Source organism: Suncus etruscus, chromosome 8, assembly GCF_024139225.1.
Source record: "Suncus etruscus isolate mSunEtr1 chromosome 8, mSunEtr1.pri.cur, whole genome shotgun sequence".
Lineage (NCBI taxonomy): Eukaryota > Metazoa > Chordata > Mammalia > Eulipotyphla > Soricidae > Suncus > Suncus etruscus.
In genome coordinates, this window is record NC_064855.1 from 64,608,094 (window position 1) to 64,630,098 (window position 22,005).

At 43.0% G+C, this 22,005-nt stretch overlaps 1 protein-coding gene across 1 annotated transcript; it reads right to left on the bottom strand.

The window, feature by feature from the left end:
* Positions 1-7,480: 7,480 nt before the first annotated feature.
* Positions 7,481-7,837, bottom strand: TMEM272 (transmembrane protein 272). The gene is given in 1 exon segment (XM_049778882.1): positions 7,481-7,837. A coding segment is annotated over 1 exon segment (354 nt). The 5' UTR covers positions 7,835-7,837.
* Between the last annotated feature and the right edge of the window lie 14,168 nt (positions 7,838-22,005).

Consider the following 22,005-nt stretch of genomic DNA (forward strand, 5'->3'; position numbering starts at 1 on the left):
GCTTGAAAGAATCAAGAGGTACTGCAGGACATTGTGGGGAAAATCACAAGGGAGTTTTAAGGAGCTCCAGTGACAGAACTGTCTGGAAGACAGCCGTGAGTGCTAAGTTCAGCATTACTCAGTGTGCTTGGGCAGGTTTTGTTCTCAAATTTTGTGAACAGGGTTGATTGTGTCATTGATTACAGCTCCCTTTGTGCTGTGATGTTTGAGAAGATTTAAATTTGTGATTGTTTGAGAAGCTAGATTTAAATACAGAATACAGGAAATAGAGCAAGTAAAGGTAGTGATGGGTCTTGAAGGATATCATAAGGCCAACAATTTATTTTATGAACATCCAGCTTTGAGCTTCACAAAGGCCCACAGGCCTAACCAGGAATTCCTCCTAGAGAAATCCCTCCTCCAGGAGAAGGGCTCTCCACCAGCTAGTTGCCATATTAGACAGACAGGCTACATTTTACCCAGTCGTCATCTAAGGGTTTAACTTTCCTGCCAGTCTGCAACACTGTTCCAACAATCCAATCATTTTTTCCCATTGGAAGCACATGTGGGTCATTCCACCACTTATCCCTGCAAAGTATGAGCCCTTCTATTTCTAGGTGTAGCCCCCAGGTAGCCCTGGATGCATGATGGCATGTCCTGATGCTGGGCTGAAACTATGTGCTGCACAATTGTCAATTTCATCTGTTCAGCATCAATTGTTGTTTGTATTTGAAAATATTGTACAATTTAGGACAAGAAGGGGGCCCCAGCAATGGGGTTAGTAAGAGATCATAAGAACAGGGGGATATTGTAAGTCCAGACTCCCAGCAGATGAATTAGAACCTGCTAAATGTATAAGCTCTTCTGAGGAATTAACTACCCTGCCTGCCTGGTGCCAGAGCATAAAAAAAAGCCTTTTCTCTCCCTATGAAGTGGTACATTATGTCCATACAGTAAAGAAGAAATTTTAAACTTGAAAAGCTAACTCATATAACAAAGAAAGTGTTCTCGAGAAAAATCATAGATGTTATGGAAATTGTCTACCTTCTATTTCTCATCTCCCAAGATATTCAAGACCACATTCCTGCTAAGATTCCAGGCTTGTCTGAAAGGAGTACTGAGATTCTATCTCTATAGTGCAATTTGTTTTCCTAATGCCATACTCATAAAAAGGAGAAGGTACCACTAGACTCAATAAGAAGGATTTTCTGCTCATTCATTTTTCTAGAATCTCCACTGTGAACTTACCTACCAGTCTTGAAAATTATGAGGTTTATGGAGCAAGATGTGCTGAGCGCAGGCCCCAGGACAGTCATTAGCTTCCATGCACAATGTCTATACTGTGGTAATCCCACTGCAGGAAAGAATAAGGACATTTGGGGGCCTGTAGGGTTATTTTTCTCACCCCTCAGTATTCAGAGAAGGCACAGAGAAGCAAATTGTACATTTATTTAATCACCATTAAGAACTACCCACAGGGACATGCAGCACAAGATTCAGGAATTAAACAACAAAGACAATTGGCTACTTTGCCTCCTTTCCAGTGAAAGCAGATGGAAAGAGCAAAGAACTCGACAGCCACATCACTGTGGCATAAGGCTACAACCCAGAGGGTCTGGGGTGATGGTACTTCCATGAGGCATTGGATTTACTCTTTTAGTTCTCATTATACCCAGAAAGCATGGTGTTGCCACACTCATTTCCTCAGAAAACTGTGGCTCTGGGACACTTCCACCAGGAGCAATACCTGTGTATCGTGTCGTGAGCTTCCAGCTGCAGGTTCATGCAATCCACTCAGCGTGCATGATGAAGGTCTCCATCTCAAGGCCTTACGGCAACTACAAGAAGCATTCATTGCCTGTGCTCATCTTCTAGCTAAACTGCAGATGGGGAAATGGTGCTAATGGGGCATCAAAAAGGAGCACCAAGCTGACATCTCAATCTGTGTGCTATTCATCTTGAGATTGACCTTTACCTTAGCCCAGAAATTTTCTGGAATGGCCTTACTTAGTCATGACTGTCTCAACTTATGTTCAGGGGAAGCCCTAATCACCTAATCTGCCAACAGGTGTCTCTAGCCCACTGTAACATGGGGAATTACTGAGTGTGCTACTGTGAGCCCATATGCCAGTCTCTCCTGAAAGCCTTGTCTCTAATTCTATCAATAATGTACCACTCTAAGGTGGCCATCTTATCTTCCTCACTGCCTTGGTGATCAGTGAATGCAAAACCCAGTGCTTAGTCCTGGTTTAAGCAATGACTAAAGGCCAAGATCCAGCTTTCCCTGTAATTGGAGAATATGCTTCTCAGTGCTCCCTTGGGGTAATCATCTAGGAGTAGGGTAAGAAAGAAATGACAATGTTGCAGGCCTTTGCTATTTTTAGCATAATCTGTTCCCCTATAGGGCTATTTATTTAGGGAAGGTATTGGACCATATGCAGAAGTGCCCTATAGTTCTATAGTTTAAAACTCTTGTTTTTTGGGGGCGGAGGGGCATTGGTGGTGGGAATGTTGCATTGGTAAAGGGGGGGTATTCTGTTTATGACTGAAACCCAACTACAAACATGCTTATAATCATGGTGCTTAAATATTTATTAAAAATAAATACAACTCTGCTTTTCCTTTTTGTTGTTTATTTTGTGCCATACCTATCTGTGCTCAAGGGTTATCCTGGTTCTGTTGTCAAGGATCACTCCTAGCAGGTTCTAGGGACCATATGGAATGCTGAGGAGAGAACGTTGGTTGGCTACATGCAAGGCAAGTGCCTTACCCTCTGTACTACCACTTCCACTTCTAAGTAAAACTCTGCCTTTCTTTCCTTTTTATTGTATCAGATTATCTTTTTTGTTTGTTTGTTTGTTTTTGTTTGGTTTTTGGGTCACACCCGGCAGCGCTCAGGGGTTCCTCCTGGCTCTCCATTCAGAAATTGCTCCTGGCAGGCTCGGAGGACCATATGGGATGCCGGGATTTGAAGCACCGTCCTTCTGCATGCAAGCAAATGCCTTACTTCCATGCTCTCTCTCAGGCTCCCAGATTATCATATTTTTTTTGTGAACCGAGATATAAGCATGAGTAGGGGGAAGAAAGAAGGAAGGAAATAAATTTTCCAAACTCCTTCTGGGAATGGGAGTTCTTTGCAGCTTTTCTGTGCAGCCATTATCCATGCCACAGTGAAGATTTCTGCCCTATTTCAGAGGTGTCACTACCTACCTGGAACTGGGGCTCCCAAAGCCAGAACCTCGTTAAAGCTGTCACCCAAATAGCTCATAATAACTGTAATAGGCTAAAATGTTCCAGGATTTCCACCAAGCTGCTTGTCAGAGTCCCAAGTACCTATGAGGACAGGAGCGGGAGGGCACTCTGCTCAGGTCTTAGGGAGCCAAGAGCTGGCATAATCTGTCATCTGCACCTTAAAGATGGAGGGCAGAAAAGGGTGCCCTTCTCTCCTGTTTGCTCTGTGACCTGGATGTGAGGCCCTTCCGAAGCCATCGGTGTCTCGGTGAAATACAGACAACAAACCTTAGGCATGAGCAGGGCTCTCCATGGGCTCAGTTCCCAGAGCAGATTGCACTCGGGAGGGCGCTGCTGTGGCCCTGGCGAGCGAGGCTCTTTCTTCCCTTTCTAGCTCAGCCCAGCCCACCAGTCCTTCCCTACACAATGGAAAGCAAAGACAAAAGCCACCGGAGAGAACAAAGCTGCAGCCTACGCCTGCAGTGCCGGCCCTGAGCGCCAGGAGGGATCCTGCCTCTGACCGGGTACTGGGCGTCCTCCAGAACCGGCCCCACTTGGTCTACTTGGGCTCTGCTTCCTTTCTGAAAACTGGAAACCTGCACCTCCTTTCCCAATCCTTTGTTCAGTAATCAGCGTCAGGGAAAATGTTGGTTGATTTTTAGTCTGGACTGTTGGTTTCTTTTTTGTACTTTCTAAATTTTGTTCATTGAATTAAAAGTTACCATGTTCTTCAGGATTGAGTTTCAAGCACAAGATGTTCCAACACCAATTCTTCCTCAGTGTCCACTTCCCTCGCCCAATCCTCCCCGCACGGAAATGGGATCTATTGGTTTCCTGCTATTCTGTCCATTAGGTAAAGTAACTGAAGGTGACCGAAGATGGACTCATCGCCCAGGGAGGTAGGGTGGGGGCGCCCATGAAAGCCCTCTGGGATGCACAGGCTCTCCAGCTCCCTGGGGTGCAGGAGATGACTGGGGGCAGGGGCTCAACACTGAGAGTGGCTCTAAGCATGGCATTGAGGGCAGCTTGGCAAACTGCGCCCCTCCTGCTTCCAGGGCTCTGGCGAAAAGGAAACAAAGTGCCCAGAGGGGACTGGGCTGGAGTTAGGACTTTCCCGGCTTTGCCCAGCAGAGGGCACAAGCCAGCGCCTTCTTACCTGGAGGAAAGCTGGACCCAACCCACTGGCTGGACTCACCCCACAGTCAATGGTACTCAGCGGGCCTAGGCCATTACTTCCAGAGCTAGAGAGGGCAGCGAGCCAACACCTTCCCTCACCTAGGGTGGGCAGGAGAATTACTAATGACCTCTCAGGAGCTGGGTTAACACATGGCGCTCTCTCTCCCTGTCTCTGTCTCTCTGTCCCTGTCTCTGTCTCTCTGTCTCTGTCTCTCTGTCTCTCCCTCCCTTTCCCTCTCTCTCTCTCTCTCTCTCTCTCTCTCTCTCTCTCTCTCTCTCTCTCTCTCTCTCTCTCTCTCTCAACAAACACACATACTCCAACACACACACATTCTCTCAGGTCCACACTCAGACATCCTTTCACTCTCACACATACTCTCAAAAGTAGGGCATTTGCCTTGCACGCGGCTGGCCCAGGATGGACCTGGGTTTGATATCGGCCATCCCATATGGTCTCCCGAGCCAGGAGTGATTTCTGAGTGCAAAGCCTGAGCGTCACCAAGTGTGACCCAAAAACAACAACAACAAAAAATTTATTTACGGAAAATGCATCACATAGTAAACATAGTTGATCATGATACATTTGTTTCCAATAAGTGAAGGCAAAGTTACTAAAGAATTAGAAAGAAAAATTAAAATGTAAGAAAAGAAATTTCAGAAAGGAAGAAAAGTACAACAGCAAGCACATTTGTAAAAATTATTTTATCTCCAATGAAGTCATCAGTACAATGGCAGAAGGTTTACTAAGCTCTTATTGTTAGTTGTTTATTCTGTTAAATTGATGTGTTTCTATAGGAATGACAGCATCAAACAAATGAAATTGTCCAGAAATTCAAAGCACTATTACTGTTCTGATGACTTTTAGGGGTGTGAACTCAGCTACCAGGCCTCCTGGAAGAAGGGGAGGTGGTATATGGGGAGAAAAGATATGGGGAGGTAGGAGGATGCCCACACTAGTTCCAAAAAGCCCTGGTGATATCAGTCCCCAAACTGGTGTACTTGAAGTTTGGTTAGATCTATGAAGGGAATCATAGATGGCCAGTGATGAGGCACAGCCTACAGGAAAGGGTGATTCTGGGTGATGGAGGCAGCAAACTTGGCTTTGGCAAGGCAGGAGGTTCGGCCCACTTTCTCCTCCTGAGATAGTCAGCTTTCTGTTGTGTGAGCCTGTATACACATGGTCTTTCACCATTTAATTTACATTGAAAATGAAGCCGGTAACGTTGGATCCCGGGTAACTTATTGTGGGGAGGGACAGCAGAAGAAGAATAAGTGCAAATCAGACTCTCCAGGAACAACTTTGGAGAGATCACTCCTCACATAAACATTCTTTCACACACAGTTATGCATACTCTTTCTCTCACACACTCACGCATATATACTCATATACATAAATACTCCTCCACTCTCTTACATATACTTTTACAAACTCATGTTTTCACACACATACACTCACAATAGTCTCACACAGTCAAACACAAGTACTATTTTATACACACACACAGTCTCACATACAGTCATGTACACATATACACATAGTCTTATACTCATTCTCACACAATGTCTCTCTCACACAATCATATTCATACACACATACTCATGCTCAGCACTAGGCTGCTCATGGGCTGAGACAGAAGCACATTTGCACAAATGCCAAGCTTCCTCTGGACAATGGCAATTCACAAGCCAGAGTCTCCATCTAAAACTCAGAACCTGGGGCCTCCTCCCCCATCAGTACTGCCACACTGAATGTCAAACACAGGTTCCAGAATTTCATTTCACAGTAGCAGAGGAGAGAGGCGATGTTAATAATGGGTGATGGGTGGTGGGTGTCATCCAGGATTTCCAGATCCCAGTTTGGCATGGAATTGGCAGATCAGCTACTGTATCAACTTCTACAGAAACCAAAAACCCGAAAACCTGACCACCTGAAACGGGCTTGTGCTATAAGCCAAGCACACCTGGCATCAGAGCCCCACGGAGAACCTCTGTGAAAGGATCCTTGGTCTCTGTAATGACAGGCTGGAGGGATAGACCAAACCTCAAAAGCAAAGTACTGCCTTGACCACAGCAGATTTACCACCATGCTGGGGACACCCCTTTTACCAGGACAAATCTATCTGATTCAGGGTGGGAAAAACTGCTGCTTAACTTTCCCAGAAAGTCACTGAAAGAACACCTTTCCCCTTTTCATAACCAAGGCCATCAGAGCAAGAAATGTGAAGCTGTTTATTCTTTGAAAGCTCAGGCTCTTTTCAGAGTGAAAGGTGCCCCTGGCTGAATGACAACACAGCCACAGCAACAGTAACAACAAACCTTCTTTTGTAATAGGCGGCAAAATTGGGCTCTGAAAGTCTTTCATTCTTTGCCTCCCTTACCTCATCCTCTCCAAAGGGGGAGATGGGGGAGTCTCTTTGAGAACTTATGAGAACAAAATTGCAAAATTCCCTCTCTGAAAAGAGCTAAAGTGCCTTTCCCAGGCTCAGACAGACAAGAATTTCTTTAGCCAGCTGGAAAACTCAGAAGGTCCCTAAATTTCTGCAGAGAAATTTCAGTAGGTTCCTAAATTTCCTAAATTACTGACTTTACAGCAAACTCTTCTGCAACTATATGTGTATATACAATGAATTTGTGTACACCTGAGTATGTACATGAGTGTGTGTGCCTGCATTGTATGAGTGTTCATATGCCTGAGTGTTTGCATGTGTACAAGAGTGCTTATGCATGAATGTATGTGTTTATGAATGTGTGTCTGAGTATGTGAATAAATGTCTTCACAAGTGTGTGCATGTGCATGATGATGGACTTGTCTGTGCATGAGCCTGTGTGTGTCTGATTAGATGCATGTGTGTGTGTGTGTGTTCACAAGAGTATGTTTGAGTCTGCTGCCTGCATATGCCTGAGTATGCATCTACCTGAGTGTGTGTGGATGAGCATGTGTTGACATGAGACATGTGGCCATGTGTGTATATGAGCATGTGTGCGTGTGGGCACGAATGTGTGTATCTGAGTGTGTAGGCATGACTGTGTGTGCAAGCTGATGTGTGGGATTGCGTATGCATGTGTGCAACTGCATGTGCAGGGTGGTTGTGATTCATTCTTCATCAATAGCAAGTCTCAGCCTGGGCCACACATAGGCACAAGCACTGCCCAGGGTGAGTAAGATCCATACAGTGTGGCTAAAGATGAGGACCCCTACTGCAAAGAAGTATAGGGTTCTGTTACAATAGTTTTGAGGCTGCTGGAAAGGAGGTATAACATTGGACAGGTAAGTAGAAAAGACCCAGTAATTTCCCAAAATGAACCAGATGAAGAGAAAGAGGTTGAGGATGAAGTGGGTATAATATCTGTATGTGTTCTATCGCCAGAGGTATTCATCATCATCTTCATTGGCAATCACCAGGGCCTTGGACAAGAGCTATGTCATCTGAGTTGAGTCATAAAGCATGAGGGACACCTTGGGGGGGGTGGAGACAGAGGGGGACAGAGAGAGGGAAGGGAAAAAGAGAGATTTTGTGAAAGTGCACACACTGGAGCTGGCAATGCTCCTGGGGAGTGAAATTTAATTTTGAAGAATGGGAACTGACAAGAAAGGGACCTTGGTCCTTAGCCATCATCACCCACAGCACACTTTTCTTTTCCTTGTGTGAGTTGCTTTAGGCAAGCAAGTTGACTGAATTCACCTTTCTTGAGGTCATTCCCTGCTCACTCAACCCCTGCAACCTGCAAAACCATCTGCTTTCTTGCTCCTCTGCCTCCAACAGCCCCAGAGAGCAGTTAATTACCAAGTCAGCTTGGCTGGAGCCTTATTACCTACCGGTTCTTCTTCTTCTGGTGGACAGGTCTCTTTCTCTCTCTCTCTCTCTCTCTCTCTCTCTCTCTCTCTCTCTCTCTCTCTCTCTCTCTCTCTCTCTCTCTCTTCCTTTCCCTCTCTCCCCCTCCCTCCCTTCCTCTCCCTCTCTCTCTCCCCTCCCTCCCTTCCTCTCCCTCTCTCTCTCCCTTCCTCCCTCTCCCTCTCCCTCTCTCTCCCTCTCTCTCCTCTCTCTCTCCTTTCTCTCTCTCTCACTCACTTTCCCCCTCACTCTTTAGGGGCCACATCCAACAGTACTCAGGATTTACACCAGGCTCTTTGCTTAGGGATCACTCCTGGAGGTGCTCAGAGTATCATATGTGGTACCAGAGATTGAATCCAGGTCAGTCACAAGCAAGGGAAGTGCTCTACCCACTGTACTATCTCTCCAGCCCAGTTCTTCCAGTATAAGGCCACACAAACCATCCTCTCCAATTTCTGACCCTTTTCCCCTTCGTCCTCTTTCACCTCTAAATTCACTTAGCAAAGAGACTCTCAGATGGAAATTTTCTTCAACTTCCTCTTTCTCTGCCTGTAATTCTTTCCTATGTTCCTTACTCCTAGGGCACTTTTGATCACAGAAGGTGAGGGAACAGCATCTATAGTGAACTCTCTGGGGAGCTTGAGATTTTAGCCAGTGTCTTATATCATATATATATATATATATATTTATATATAAAAGACACTGGCTTATATATGTGTCCTATATATTATATATATTCCACCTCCTCTTCTTGTTCAAAGCAAACCCCACCCCTAGCACTCCCTATTCTTGACATTGGCTGCAATTTGTGTTTTCTCACACACACACCCCCATATTCTGCTCTCCCCACAGACCCTTATCAACTCTTATTCCCAATTTCAGAGAGTGTCCTACTTGCTCCATCCACGCAATCTTCTGTCTCATGTCCCAAAATCTCCCCGTCTTTTTCAAGTACTCCTTCTTGTATAGGCCACCAATGATCTTTCTCAACACTCACTTTGTGACTTTTTTGGGAAGGTCTAAGAAAGGCCATATTGAGGTGAACTCAGGGATTAATCCTAAATATGAGCTGAAGGATTAATCCTGGCAGGGTTCAGGGTACCATATGTGATGCCAGGGATTGAATTAGAGTTTGTTGCATACAAGACAAATACCCTGCCTATTGTTGTACTATCTCTCTGGCCACAACTTTGTATTCTTATGGACTGAATTGTGTCATATATGTTGGAGAATTATGTGATGGCATTTGGAGAGCAGGGCTCTAAAATAGTGATTGAGGCTAAATGAGGTCCTGAAGATGGGACTTGAGTCTAAGTGGATTGGTGTCCCTGTAATAGAGATACCTAAGCATATAAACACTCTGCCTGTCTGCCTCCTTTTCCCTCCCTCTCTTTCTGCCTCTACCTCTTTCACCCCTCCCTCCCCCTCTCACATGCACACACACACACACACACACACACACACACACACACACACACACACACACATTCCAACCATTCTAACCGAAAGCCTTTGAGAACACAGTCCAGAAGTATGTTCTCACCAGGAACTAAGTGTACTGATATTTTGATTTTGGACTCTCTGCTACTGTAGGAACTATAACAAACAAAAGCTTCTCTTTTCAGCCAGCTTGTCTGTTGCCTGAAATGACTAATACAGTCACATTGTACTTTTAAGAAGAAAACAGCTCTATGGAATGCACCTTATTTTTCCCCATTTTATTATTTATTTATTTACTTATTTATTTTTGGTTTTTGGGCCACACCGGGTGACGCTCAGGGGTTACTTCTGGCTATGAGCTCAGAAATCGCGCCTGGCTTGGGGGACCATATGGGACACTGGGGGATCTAACCTAGGTTCGCCCTAGGCTAGCGCAGGCAAGGCAGGCGCCTTACCTCTAGTGCCAACATGCCGGCCCCATTTCCCCCCATTTTAGAAACAAAACAGAGAGGCTGAGAGCTTGTGGAGGAGGCTACCAGTGCAGTGCAGAACCAGGTCAGCTTCATCCTTCCTGCCCTCTTTTGCCCTGAACCTCAGAGTTTATGAGCTTCCGACCAGAACGATTCTCAAAGTACCCTGATCCTGTGATCCCCACTGTGCTCCCACTCTGCCTGATTCCAGGTGACTCACCTCTGACTGCTGGTGACACTCAAGAACATTCCTCTACTTTTAGAGCATTCTCCCTAAACTTCAAAAGAAATTTAATGGGGCTGATCCACTGAGTATTCCTGGGCTCAATGTTAAAAAAAGAAAACTCATTTTTTTTTATCTTCTGGGAAGAGGGTGGGATGGTCCAAGAAAGGTCCAGGATATACCTGGTTCCTCACACCATGTATTGATGATCAGTGCTGCTGTGCTGGCTGGACCTCCAATAGTTACCCTCTGCCCCTGGGATGGAAGGACAATGCCCAGCTAGGATTAGTTAACCTGATGATATCCCAGTCCAGCACACATGTATATGTGTGCATGCAGTCCCTGGACTCTCATCCTTCAGCATGGACTGTAAGCCTAACTTAGCTCTTTCATAAGCATCAAAGGAGAGGTCACCTCCTCCAGGGAGGATTTCTAGACTTCTTTAGGTAGGGTTGGAAATCTCATTCTCTTTTTCTCTCTCTTTCTCTCTCCTCTCTCTCAGGTTTTCATAACTCTATGTCTACCTATACCGTATTCTTATTGCATATATAATGTCATATGCTTATGAAACTTTTTTTGTTAGAGAGATGGGAGATCCAGTAAATAAATAATTTTAAATTAACCTTGATGAAAGTAGCTTCAAGGATGCTGGAAGTGAAAATCCTACTACATAGGAGCAGATGAAGAGGGCCAGAGAAATAGTACAGTGGGTAGGACATTTGCCTTGCATGAGGCCAACTCAGTTCGATCCCCAGAGTTCTATATTGTCTTCCAAGCTTGCCAGCATTAATTCCTGAACAGAGAGCCAAAGGCACAGAGCCAAGAACTGCTGAGTACCACTGGGTGTGGCCCCAAAATTAAACAAATAAAAACAAAACAAAACAAAAAGTAGTAGATGGAAGGATGTGAGAGTGACGAAACCAGTGCAGACAACACTAAAATAATATGCAAAAGCAAAATAGGGGGGCTCAAGGCAATGAGCACAAACATCCTTGACATATGGGAGACCCAGATTCAATGCCTGGCAATTCACGGTCTCCTTAGTGCTGCCAAGGATTTCCTCTCCCTCAAAAGAAGTATGTAGAAGTAAATATTCCTGTGACAGAAGAAGGTACTGGAGAGGGATTTCCAAGGGCAGGGTGGAGATAGGCTGGAATGAGAGCAGCTGTGGTATGGACAGCTGAATACAGAGGAGTCAAGGCTCCCTCTCATTCTTGTTTTATTTGTGGTAGGTGTGTGTGTTTGTGTGTGTGTGTGTGTGTGTGTGTGTGTTTATTTTAGGTAAGCCACATGTGGCCATGTTCAGGACTTATTCCTGGCTCTGTGCTCAGGGGTCTCTTATGGTGGAGCTCAGGGGACCATTTGGGGTTCAGAGATTTGAACCTGGGTCAGCTTCATGAAAGGCAAATGTCTTACCTGCTGCACTATCACTCCAGTCCCTCCCTCTTGCTCTTCGACACTCACAAATTTAGTAGAATCCAGGGCAGTACAGTGTGATAAGCTCAAACTATGCCTTTGAGGGGCATTGTCCCTTTTCTCCACCTGGCCATGCCCCAGGCAGCCCTTTGCTTTCCTCTTAGACCTGGTGTCTAAGGTGTCCCAGCACCTTCCCTGCTATCCTAACCCCTAACCCTTGCCTTCCCCTATTGATGGGCTGCTATTCATTTGTTACTAGAGAGGATATACTTTGTTCTATGTGAAGTGCTTTATTTCCATCACATGCAACCTAACCTAACCCTGATCCTGGGTTGGGGGCTAGAGGACCTCACAGCAGGACCTTTCTTCTGTGAGGCACACCCCTGCGCATGTTTCTGCTGTCACCCACTTCCAAGTCATCTTCACAGGCTGTATCCTTCAAGACCACAGTCCTTTCTTCCCTGCCTTCATCCCCACCTTCAATCTTGATCTCAAGTTCCAAGTTCAAAGTCTAGATTTATATTTTAAATTTTTAGGAGACTCATCAATATGTCACCCATTCCCTTATATATCTCCACCACTTCCATCTCTGATGACCTGGAATTCTTAGAGGGAATGGGATATAGTGTTGCTCCTGTCCTTATACATGCATTCAGTCAATAAGCGAGCCCTTGCCCTCTGAATGCTACCCTTGCCTATTACTCTTGGGGAACAATGACCATCTTTCCTTTCTTAATGCATTCTGGTTCCATCTAAAGACCTCTTAAGAATTCTGCATCCATGGGGTTTTCATTTTGGTGGGATTAGGGTGGCTCATTTGGCCATGCTCAGGTCTTACACTTGGCTTGTGCTCAGAGATAAAAACTGGGTTGACTACATGCAAGAAAAATTCCTTAACAGATTCCTTAATTCCAGACTATCTCTCCAATCTTCTGTTCCCATTTCATTCCATAACATTTCAACCCTCCCACTTAAAACACTGGATTTTTTTTTAATTTTTTATTTTGAATTATGAGAACAAAAAATGCAAAGAAAGAGGACAAGGTAAAGTTACAGTGGAAGGACAATCACCCATAACATAATTCTCAGAAGAAGTCCCCTTGCTGATATCTTAACTTTGAACTTTCAGCCAAAGAACGTTAAGATAAATAAAACAGAATCCATGTACAATTACTTTGTCCCTCAAGTCCCCAGATTGTAACACATTATAATATTTCTTAACAGCACACAAGGCAATCTAAAGTCATTAAACATTAGAGTTATAGTATTTTTTACATTTCCATGTACATGCATATTAGCTTAAGTTAACCTCAAATTTTAAGTGGTTTTTTTTTAAGGATTAGAGTCAAAGGAGCACAGTAAAAACGGTGTTAGAGTGGCAATTGTTGTTTGCATAGGCCCACCAAAATATGAGAGGCATGGAAAGGAATAACCTTGGCCTAAATACAAAGAGATCCTACCCCTGAAGTTTCCTGGCATAAGACCAACTCTAGGCTTCAGGCAAGTTATCGTCCAATCCAAGACATTGTCCGTAGTGCCAACACACTTTTCACACAGTTTCTGTTGTTGGTATCATGTTTCTGTATTAAAGATCCTGGAATCTGCATATCCTACATTGAAGTCATGATGTGGAGCGTCTTCTTGTTTCACCTCACCATTAAAGGGCAATGCAGGAAGCCCTGTCCTATAAGCAGGTCGTTGTTGTTGTTAAGTCTTCTCAGTGTTAAGGGAAGTCTCTTTTGAGCAGGTCGATGTCTGAGCAGTGGTAGGGTCTTCCGTGGTAGAGGATTGCTTCCAGGTGATGTTATAGACAAACCTCACAATTAAGGGGCAATACAGCAAGCCCTGTCCAGTAAGCAGGTCATTGTTCTTGTTAAGTCTTCTCAGAAAACACTGGATCTTATGTGCCTCAGTTTTTGCCTGTCCTTACTTTGAAAATACCACCATAAAAGAAAACTACAGGTCTTTGCTCAAGAATCCTCTCTCATGTCTTACCTTCCTCCAGATAATTGCTCTTCAATGTCTCTTAAAACCCACCATGCTTTTATACTACCTTGCAACATTTCTGTCTTTCTAAAAGGATAACCTTGGGACATCCCTAACTGATGATGTGCTGGGAAAGAATTTGTCAATAACCAAGGAGGTAAGTAGTGGATAAGTGGAGAGAGAGAGAGAGAGAGAGAGAGAGAGAGAGAGAGAGAGAGAGAAGAGAAACTTAAGTGAGAAAAAAAAAGAAAAAAGGTAGGGAAGTCAAGAGATGCAGTAACCTAGGTACCAAGCTGGGGTCATAAAGTCAAAGTCAATGACCAATGAGGCAGTGAGTAGAGTAGGTGGAGAGGTGAGATAGGTGATGGAGACCTGGAATGATGTGTTAAGTTCAGGGAAAATAAATGCCTCAGGTTGCCATGGAATAGCCATTGGCAACTGCACAGCATAGAGGAAAGAGAAGTCTATTGCCTTTAATCTTTATAAATTCTCCAAGGCTGGAGACACTAAATATTTATGAGCGTATAAGGGCCCAACCTGGAACTATCAAGTCAAGATAGTCAATATTGATTTTTCTCTCTGTGATGTCATTTAAAATGACTTTGCTTTTTGTAAGTGGGAATCACACTTGATGATGTCAAGTGTTACTCTTGGCTCTGCACTCAAAAATCATTTCTGGCAGGCTCCAGGGATCATAGGTGACAGTGTGATTGAACCCAAGTCTGTTGCATGCCATGAAGTGCCCTATCTTCTGTACTCTCACTCAAGCTCCAACTTTGCTTTTCTTCTTTGTACCTTATATTATTTATTCCTCTACAATTTAAGGTTATTACTCATGAAAAGATAGCAAGATAAAAGTCAAATGGTGAGTTCAATGCTTGGTCTGAAAGATCTCATTCCGTGTTCCGAATTACTCAAAGAGCTACAGATGATTTATTAACCAAGTTTTGTGAATGAGGACATAGATTCAGGAAGGTTGGGCCACTTCAGTGAGGACCCAAAGTAAGTGAAAGGATGAAATGAGTGTTGGCCAACAATTTGGACCATTGCGATACCTCACTACTCTGAGGGTTCTTGAACCTCTTTAACATATGTTCACACTCCTGCACAAGAAGTGTGCTCCAGTTTAGCTTGGGTTTGAGGGCTACTAGGTGGGAGACTTGTAAGCTCATTAAGAGCAGAACATTTCCATAAGCAAAGGAAAGCGAGAGTTTAAAACTTCCTAGAGTTAGTTGCTTATTTAGAGCTGACTCCCTGAAAAGCTTCCTGAAAGTGAAATATAGATATAAACTTCTATGAGAGAAGTGAAAAAGACCTCCTTAGAGGAGTAGTAGTGTGGCAAAGGTTTGTGAGACAGGCAAAAGAAAAAATTGGTTTGATCGGAGTGGGTTGTTCAAGCGGGACAATGAAGTCTGCTAGACACAGGTTGAACAAGACTCTGCCATTTACTCTGAGAGAAGTGTTGAGAAACAACTCTTTCTTTTTTGTTTTTGTTTTTGTTTTTGGGTCACACCCAGCAGTGCTCAGGGATTACTCCTGGCTCTACACTCAGAAATCACTCCTGGTGGGCTCAGGGGACCATATGGGATGCCGGAATTCCAACCACCGTCTCTCTACATGAAAGGCAAACACCCTACCTCCATGCTATCTCTCCGGCCCCGAGAAGAAACTCTTAGTCTCAGTAGCCTCATCAGTGATCTGGACTCACTAAAATGCTCAGGTATCCATCACTTAGCACTCACTTCCCTCAGAGAAGGGCCCCACAGTTTGGAAAATACCCCCACCTGTTACAGGTGACTGAGAGGGTAACGCCCAGGATCTTCCCTCTCTGAGACACCTTCACCATGTTCTTGGCATACTGGGCACATCAGAGCACCCCATACTCATAGATGAGGCTCCCCTCTCAGGGTTGATTTTGGGGCACAGTGAGATGAGGCAAGAGGAACTAGTGGCTTCATTTATTTTCTAACCTACAGACACAGTAAGAGGGGTCCCCAAGGGATCTTCTGTCACCTAACAGCCTTTGAAGTTAAGGACTCTACTTACAATGGCCATTTGTGTTCAGGAAAGTTGAATTGTTGGTTTCTTAATGACACAAGAACCTGCTTCAAAGGGTGTTATGAGGGCAGAAATGAGTTATGAGACCAAAATATGACAAGAGGGCTAAACAGATAAAAAGCAGGTACAGTGAAGTGGAGGACTCATGGCCCAATCCAAAGGAATTGGGGAGACACAGGTCTGGAAGCAACACTGACACAGGAAAATATCCTCACACAGTTAGGAAAATAAAACAGATTCAGGAAAATTCCACCACAAGCCTGCTGCTCACTAGCAAGAGATATCAACTGAGCAGATAGACTAGCTATGGAAAAGAAACCAAAATCAGTATCTCCCTGAGACCCCTGGGTCTTTATTGGGAAGTAAAAAAACAACCCCTGAGGTGAAGAAAAGGTAAGGTAAGGGACTAATACAAAAGATGCTTCAATTCAAAGGTGCTTCCTGTCCATTGAGTTACAAGTAACAGCAAAGAATTATCCTGAATAGAATGAAAACTTGTTAATCCAACAGTAAAGTACTTGCTTTGCATGCAGCCAACCCCCACTTGATTCCTGATACTACATATGCTTCTCCAAGCATCACCAGGGGTCACTCTTTAGTGGAGGACCAGGAATAGTCCCTGAGCCCCACCAGGCATGATTTCAAGTAAGCCAAAAATACCTTTTAAAATTTGTGGTGAGAGGGGCCAGAATGATAGCACAATGGATAAGGCATTTGCCTTGTGTGTGATTGACTTGAGTTTGACCTCCAGCATCTCATATGGTCCTCTGACTCTTCCAGGAGTAATTTCTAAGTGCAGAGCCAGGAGTAACCCCTGAGTGCCACCAGGTGTGGCCCCAAAACAAAGTTTTGGAGAGACCCTGCTCACATCCTGCAGTCACGAGGGTCAGGGAGGTGATAGTGGAAGGACAGATAAACCAGGAGGAGTATTTTGGATAGTTTTTGAAATTTCCTTTGAGTAGGGTCCTTGATGACAAGTACATTTTACACCACAGTCTTTGTCTTGGGTCTCATAGACTCATAGGACAGGTGATTCTGCTGTTTTCCTGCTTTGATTGTCATCAGAATCTCAAGCTGTCTCACTTTGCACTGTGGTCAACTCACCACCTCACCTCAATGCACCTGTGGGAGCAGTGCATGCTTGTCTATATAATACACTAAAAAATTCTTCTGTTTTGTTTTTTATAAGAAATCATAACTATTAAATTCTTGTCCTTGGGGCTGGATAGTACAGGGAGTAGGGAGCTTGTCTTACATGCCAGTTCAATCTCCAGCATTTCATTATGATACCCCAAATCTGGAGCGATTCCTGCACACAAAACCAAGAGTAAGCCCTAAGAACAGCAGGGTGTGGCCCCAAAACAAAAGTAAACACTTTATTAAAATTAAATAAATATATTCATGCCCTGATTTTCTAATGGATCATGACTTTTATTGTTCATACCTCTGTGGAGAGATGGGGAGGGGACATAAGTCTGGGAAAAATCATCAGTGATGTATTGTTATTGGGTGCATTTCTGACAGAAAATAGCCTCTCTTCAGTACTCCAAGAAGTTAAAAAAAAAAAAAAAGCCAAGCACTGGTATCACTAAGAAACTCCACTATTTGGGGATTCTAGAAACCTGTTTGCTTTTGCTTCTAATGGTTATGGACTTGCTGTGTATTGCCTTGCTATGATGAGCAGAGAGATTTAATTTGGCTATAAACAACTTTAGATTTGCTGGGGAGGTGGAATCAATGCTCTTTATGAGGACCTTAGTTTGTTCATTAAAATAAATTACCTTTGTGATCTGGTCTGGCTTCCATAAAGGAAAAGTTTGCTGTTTATTAAGAGGAATAGACCCATGGAGGGCAGTGCCTCTGAAGGAAAGTTTCACTTGGCAGCCTGATGATGAGGTAGTTGGTGAGAGAGTGTGAAGCAGAGATAATTACTGGATAAAACTCTGCCCTTATTTGGAGTATCTCTATGGTGCTCAGTCCATTGAGCCTTCTCCTCCCAGGATAGGACCGCTGGGAAGGATACCAAGCTGGAGCTGTGGGTTTCCTGGAGCTCTCCATAGAGACAGGATTCCATGGAAACCATGGATATTTGTATTGCCTGAGTATACCCACCAGGCTGCAGTCTGCCTGTTGGATGAAGGCATAAAACAGAGAAGCCTCATACACAAAAATTTCACCTTAGCCAGATGTTTCCCAAAGCAGATTTAAGTTGTGGCTACTGACTACCTAGAAGAATCTTATTTGAGTAGCAAATAATTAAAGAAAACCAGCATGGTGACTGTAGTTAAGCACCCACATCGAATAAAGGTGCTTGGGGCCAGAGAGATAGTTCAGCAGGTAGGGTGCTTGCTTTGCATGCTGCTGACCCAGGTTAAATCATCAGCACCATATATGTTCTCTTGAGCTCTGCCTGGAGTGATCTTTGAACAGAGCCAGGAGTAAGCCCTGAATATTGCTAGTTGTGGCCCCAAAATAAAAACTTACGAGCAATTGATTAAAAAATAATAAATGTGCTTTACCTTTAAGGCCCCAATGATCCCACCCACTGGCAAATACAGGCCTCCAAAAACTTTATTCCTGCAAAGGAAAGAGAAATGTGGCCAACATTATAAGAATCAGAATGTTCTTCACATAAGTTCTAATTTGACTTTATTTAGGTTTGCTCAGTTTCACTCCCTCAGAGGGCATCGAGGCCAGTTCCAAGTCCCCAAACTTTTCATCTGGGTATTAACTGGCTGTACCTGGGGTCTGATTATAGGGAAACCCAACATAGAACAGCCCACGTTTTCGACCATTTCTTATAAAAACAATTCAAATAATTCCCTTAAATGCCCAATTTCCATTGTATGCACGAAAAGAAGTTGAGTTTATGGTTTGTGTTCCAAAAATGTATGCATGATGTAAACTGAGGCTCACGTTTTCTCTGCTTCTAGGCTATGATGTTCTTGTGGAGTTGGAAAGAATTTAACCTTCACCAGATTAGCACCTTCTTATCACCCTTGATCTGTTTCTTTATCCTGCTCCACATCTCTGGTCCCATTGGGGTGACATATTTACTACCACTAAGTTTGGAAAACCCTGTTCTAAGTAACCTGTCTATATGTAAAACAACCTATCGATTTTGTAAACTCTGGTGCTGGGGGTTGAATCCAAATCCTCATGCATTCAAGACATATGCTTTTCTGCTATCCACACCCCTTTGTTTTTGGGCCACAGCTGGCAGTGATCAGAGTTTACTACTGTCTGTGTGCTCAGGGATCACTTCTGGCAAGAGTTTTATTATGTTCTGTTGGGATTGCAGCCCTGTAGATACAGATTGAAGAGGTTCTTAAATTATTTTCTTTAGCTCAGGGAATAGAAGTCTATAAAGGCAGAAATCATAAAGGGGCCAGAGAAAAAGTACAATAAGTAGGGTGTTTGCCTAAAATAAAACTACAGACCCAGGTTTGGTTCCCAGTATACTTATGGTCCCCCATGCACTGCCAGGAGTAATTCTTGAGTACAGAGCCAGGAGTAACACTTCACAAAAAAGGGAAATAGCACTCAATCAGGTCAGTTTGCAAATTAAGTTTTAGAACATAAATTCTCCAACACGTGAATGTTGGTCAAGAATTATAATTGATGCAGGTACTGGAAAGGGAGTTTGCCAAGTAGTAACTAGATGAAGGTCTAGTCTCTGGGAGGTCTTAACTGGAGGTGTCCTAGTGGTTGGTCAGGTAGATGTGGACCCAGGAAGTGGCAGATTGCCCCATTCCCTTCTCAAAGAGGTTTGTGTTTGGGACCCGATTTTCAATAATTTTTAATTTCTTGTCAAGTTTTTTTGATGGGAAGAAAGGGATTGGGGTCATACCCAGTTGTGCTCAGGGATCATTCCTGACAAGGTACAGGAACCATACATGGTGCTGGGGAATGAAGCTAGGTTGACTGAGTGCAAGGCAAGACCTTAGGCACTGTACTAGCCTTCCAGTCTCTAAACAAATTTTTCTTAGATTTATCATTTATTTCCCATGAATACTTTGGTACTGGAGTAGAGTAAGTAAATAATTTTCCCATAACAACCTCCTATTTTATTAAAATTAATAAAGGGGTAGGAGATAGTTTTCATTGACTTGCACATGGCTGATCCAGATTCTGTCAAGGAACACCATCTGTTCCCCCAGCCACCACCAGCAATGATCTCTGAATGCAGAGCCAGGACTAAACCCTGAACACAGCTGAGAGCGATCTAAATATTTTTAATGGAATAAAATCTAAATAGATGAGTATTTAGGGTTCTGAACAGTAAAGTAAAATAACCATATTGACTCAATCATCAATCTTTCTATATTTCTCTCTGATGTTGAACTGAATCTATAGAATGGAAATACTAAATCTCAACACAAACTTTTCACACAAAGATCTTTAAATACTTGATGCCAAAGTTATTGGATATGAATTGCTTTTCCATTCAAAACCCAGCTGTGAGATGAACATTGAGTAATGGCTTATCTGTCTGCTCTTTCCTAATGAACAAAAACAGCTGCTGATCACAGGAGTTCATCAGGGCGCAGATGGCTTCAAAGGGTCCTAATAACTTTAATAAGTGTGTTTCCCCAGTGTTCTTCGGGTGTCAGACCTATCATTCTTCCTGTCTAATCATCATTAGTGCAATTACCATTTTAAGCTTTTGTTTCCTGCCTGTATGAGAGATTCATAATTTTTGACATGCTTTATTATGATAATATATGTAATAAATATTTTGCTCTTTAAAAAACAGTTTTCAACATAAAATTCTGTGGGACTCTTTATAGTTCCAATCTTAAGAAACCATCATTGCTATTTATTTCTAAAACATTTTTATTACCTCAAAGGAAACTCTATAACCATGAAGAACTCTTTATCAGTTCTCACTGATATAGTGACAGTAACATGGTATCAATGAGAATTAGCCTATGAGGTCTTGACTCCTTTGTGAGGCCTAGTTGAGTGAGTGAGCTGCTTTGAGAGTCAACTTCATTTTTCCAGATAACTAGGCCAAAGGCTTCAAATACTTTTAAGAAATACAAAAACTCAATACAAATCATTCTTTTACTCAACTGATTTTTACCTAGAGGGCTAGAAGGTAGAATAGCAGGCAAAGCATTTGCCTTGCATGTGGCCATCAACTTTGGCTCCTGGTACCACAAATGTTCAGTTGAGCACTGTTAGGAGTGTTCCTTGAATACAGAACTAGGAGTAAGCCCTGAGGTACAATCAGCTGTGGTCCCAAAAATCAAGATGAAAAATTACAAATAGATTTTGCCTGAGGGTTCTCCTCGCTCCTAAGCAGGGGATACCTAATATCAATTTCTCTGGAGTGACTGAATCATAGAATAAATGTTTTTTTTTTTAATGACACATGCTATTTACAGATTCAGGGCTTATGAAAGTGATGAAATTGTTTGCTCTTGTGAAATAGATCCAGACTATTCTGTTCACAGTTCAAATTTTTATTTTATTATTTTATTTCCTGTCAAAATGTGAGCTTTCACTAGTTACACATTTACAAATTTAAGTATGCTGATTTTTGTGTTTTTCAACTTTATTTAGAATTAAAAGCTGCTTTTTAAAACTTGGGGTGAAATTCACATAACTTAAAACCAAACATTTTCAGGTGAATAATTTCATGGCATATAAATATTTCCAATACTCTGTGACCATCACTTCTATCTAGTTCTAAAGTAATTTCATCACCCAAAAGAAAACCCATACCATTAAGCAATTAGGATACTGGTTTTCTTTCTTTCTTTCTTTCTTTCTTTCTTTCTTTCTTTCTTTCTTTCTTTCTTTCTTTCTTTCTTTCTTTCTTTCTTGCTTTCTTTCTTTCTTTCTTTCTTTCTTTCTTTCTTTCTTTCTTTCTTTCTTTCTTTCTTTCTTTCTTTCTTCTTTCTTTCTTTCTTTCTTTCTTTCTTCCTTTCCTTCCTTCCTTCCTTCCTTCCTTCCTTCCTTCCTTCCTTCCTTCCTTCCTTCCTTCCTTCCTTCCTTCCTTCCTTCCTTCCTTCCTTCCTTCCTTCCTTCCTTCCTTCCTTCCTTCCTTTCTTTCTTCCTTCCTTCCTTCCTTTCCTTCCTTCCTTCCTTTTTTCCTTTTTCCTTTCTTTCTTTCTGTCCTTTCTTTCTTTCCTTCCTTACTTCTTCCTTCCTTCCTTCCTTCCTTCCTTCCTTCCTTCCTTCCTTT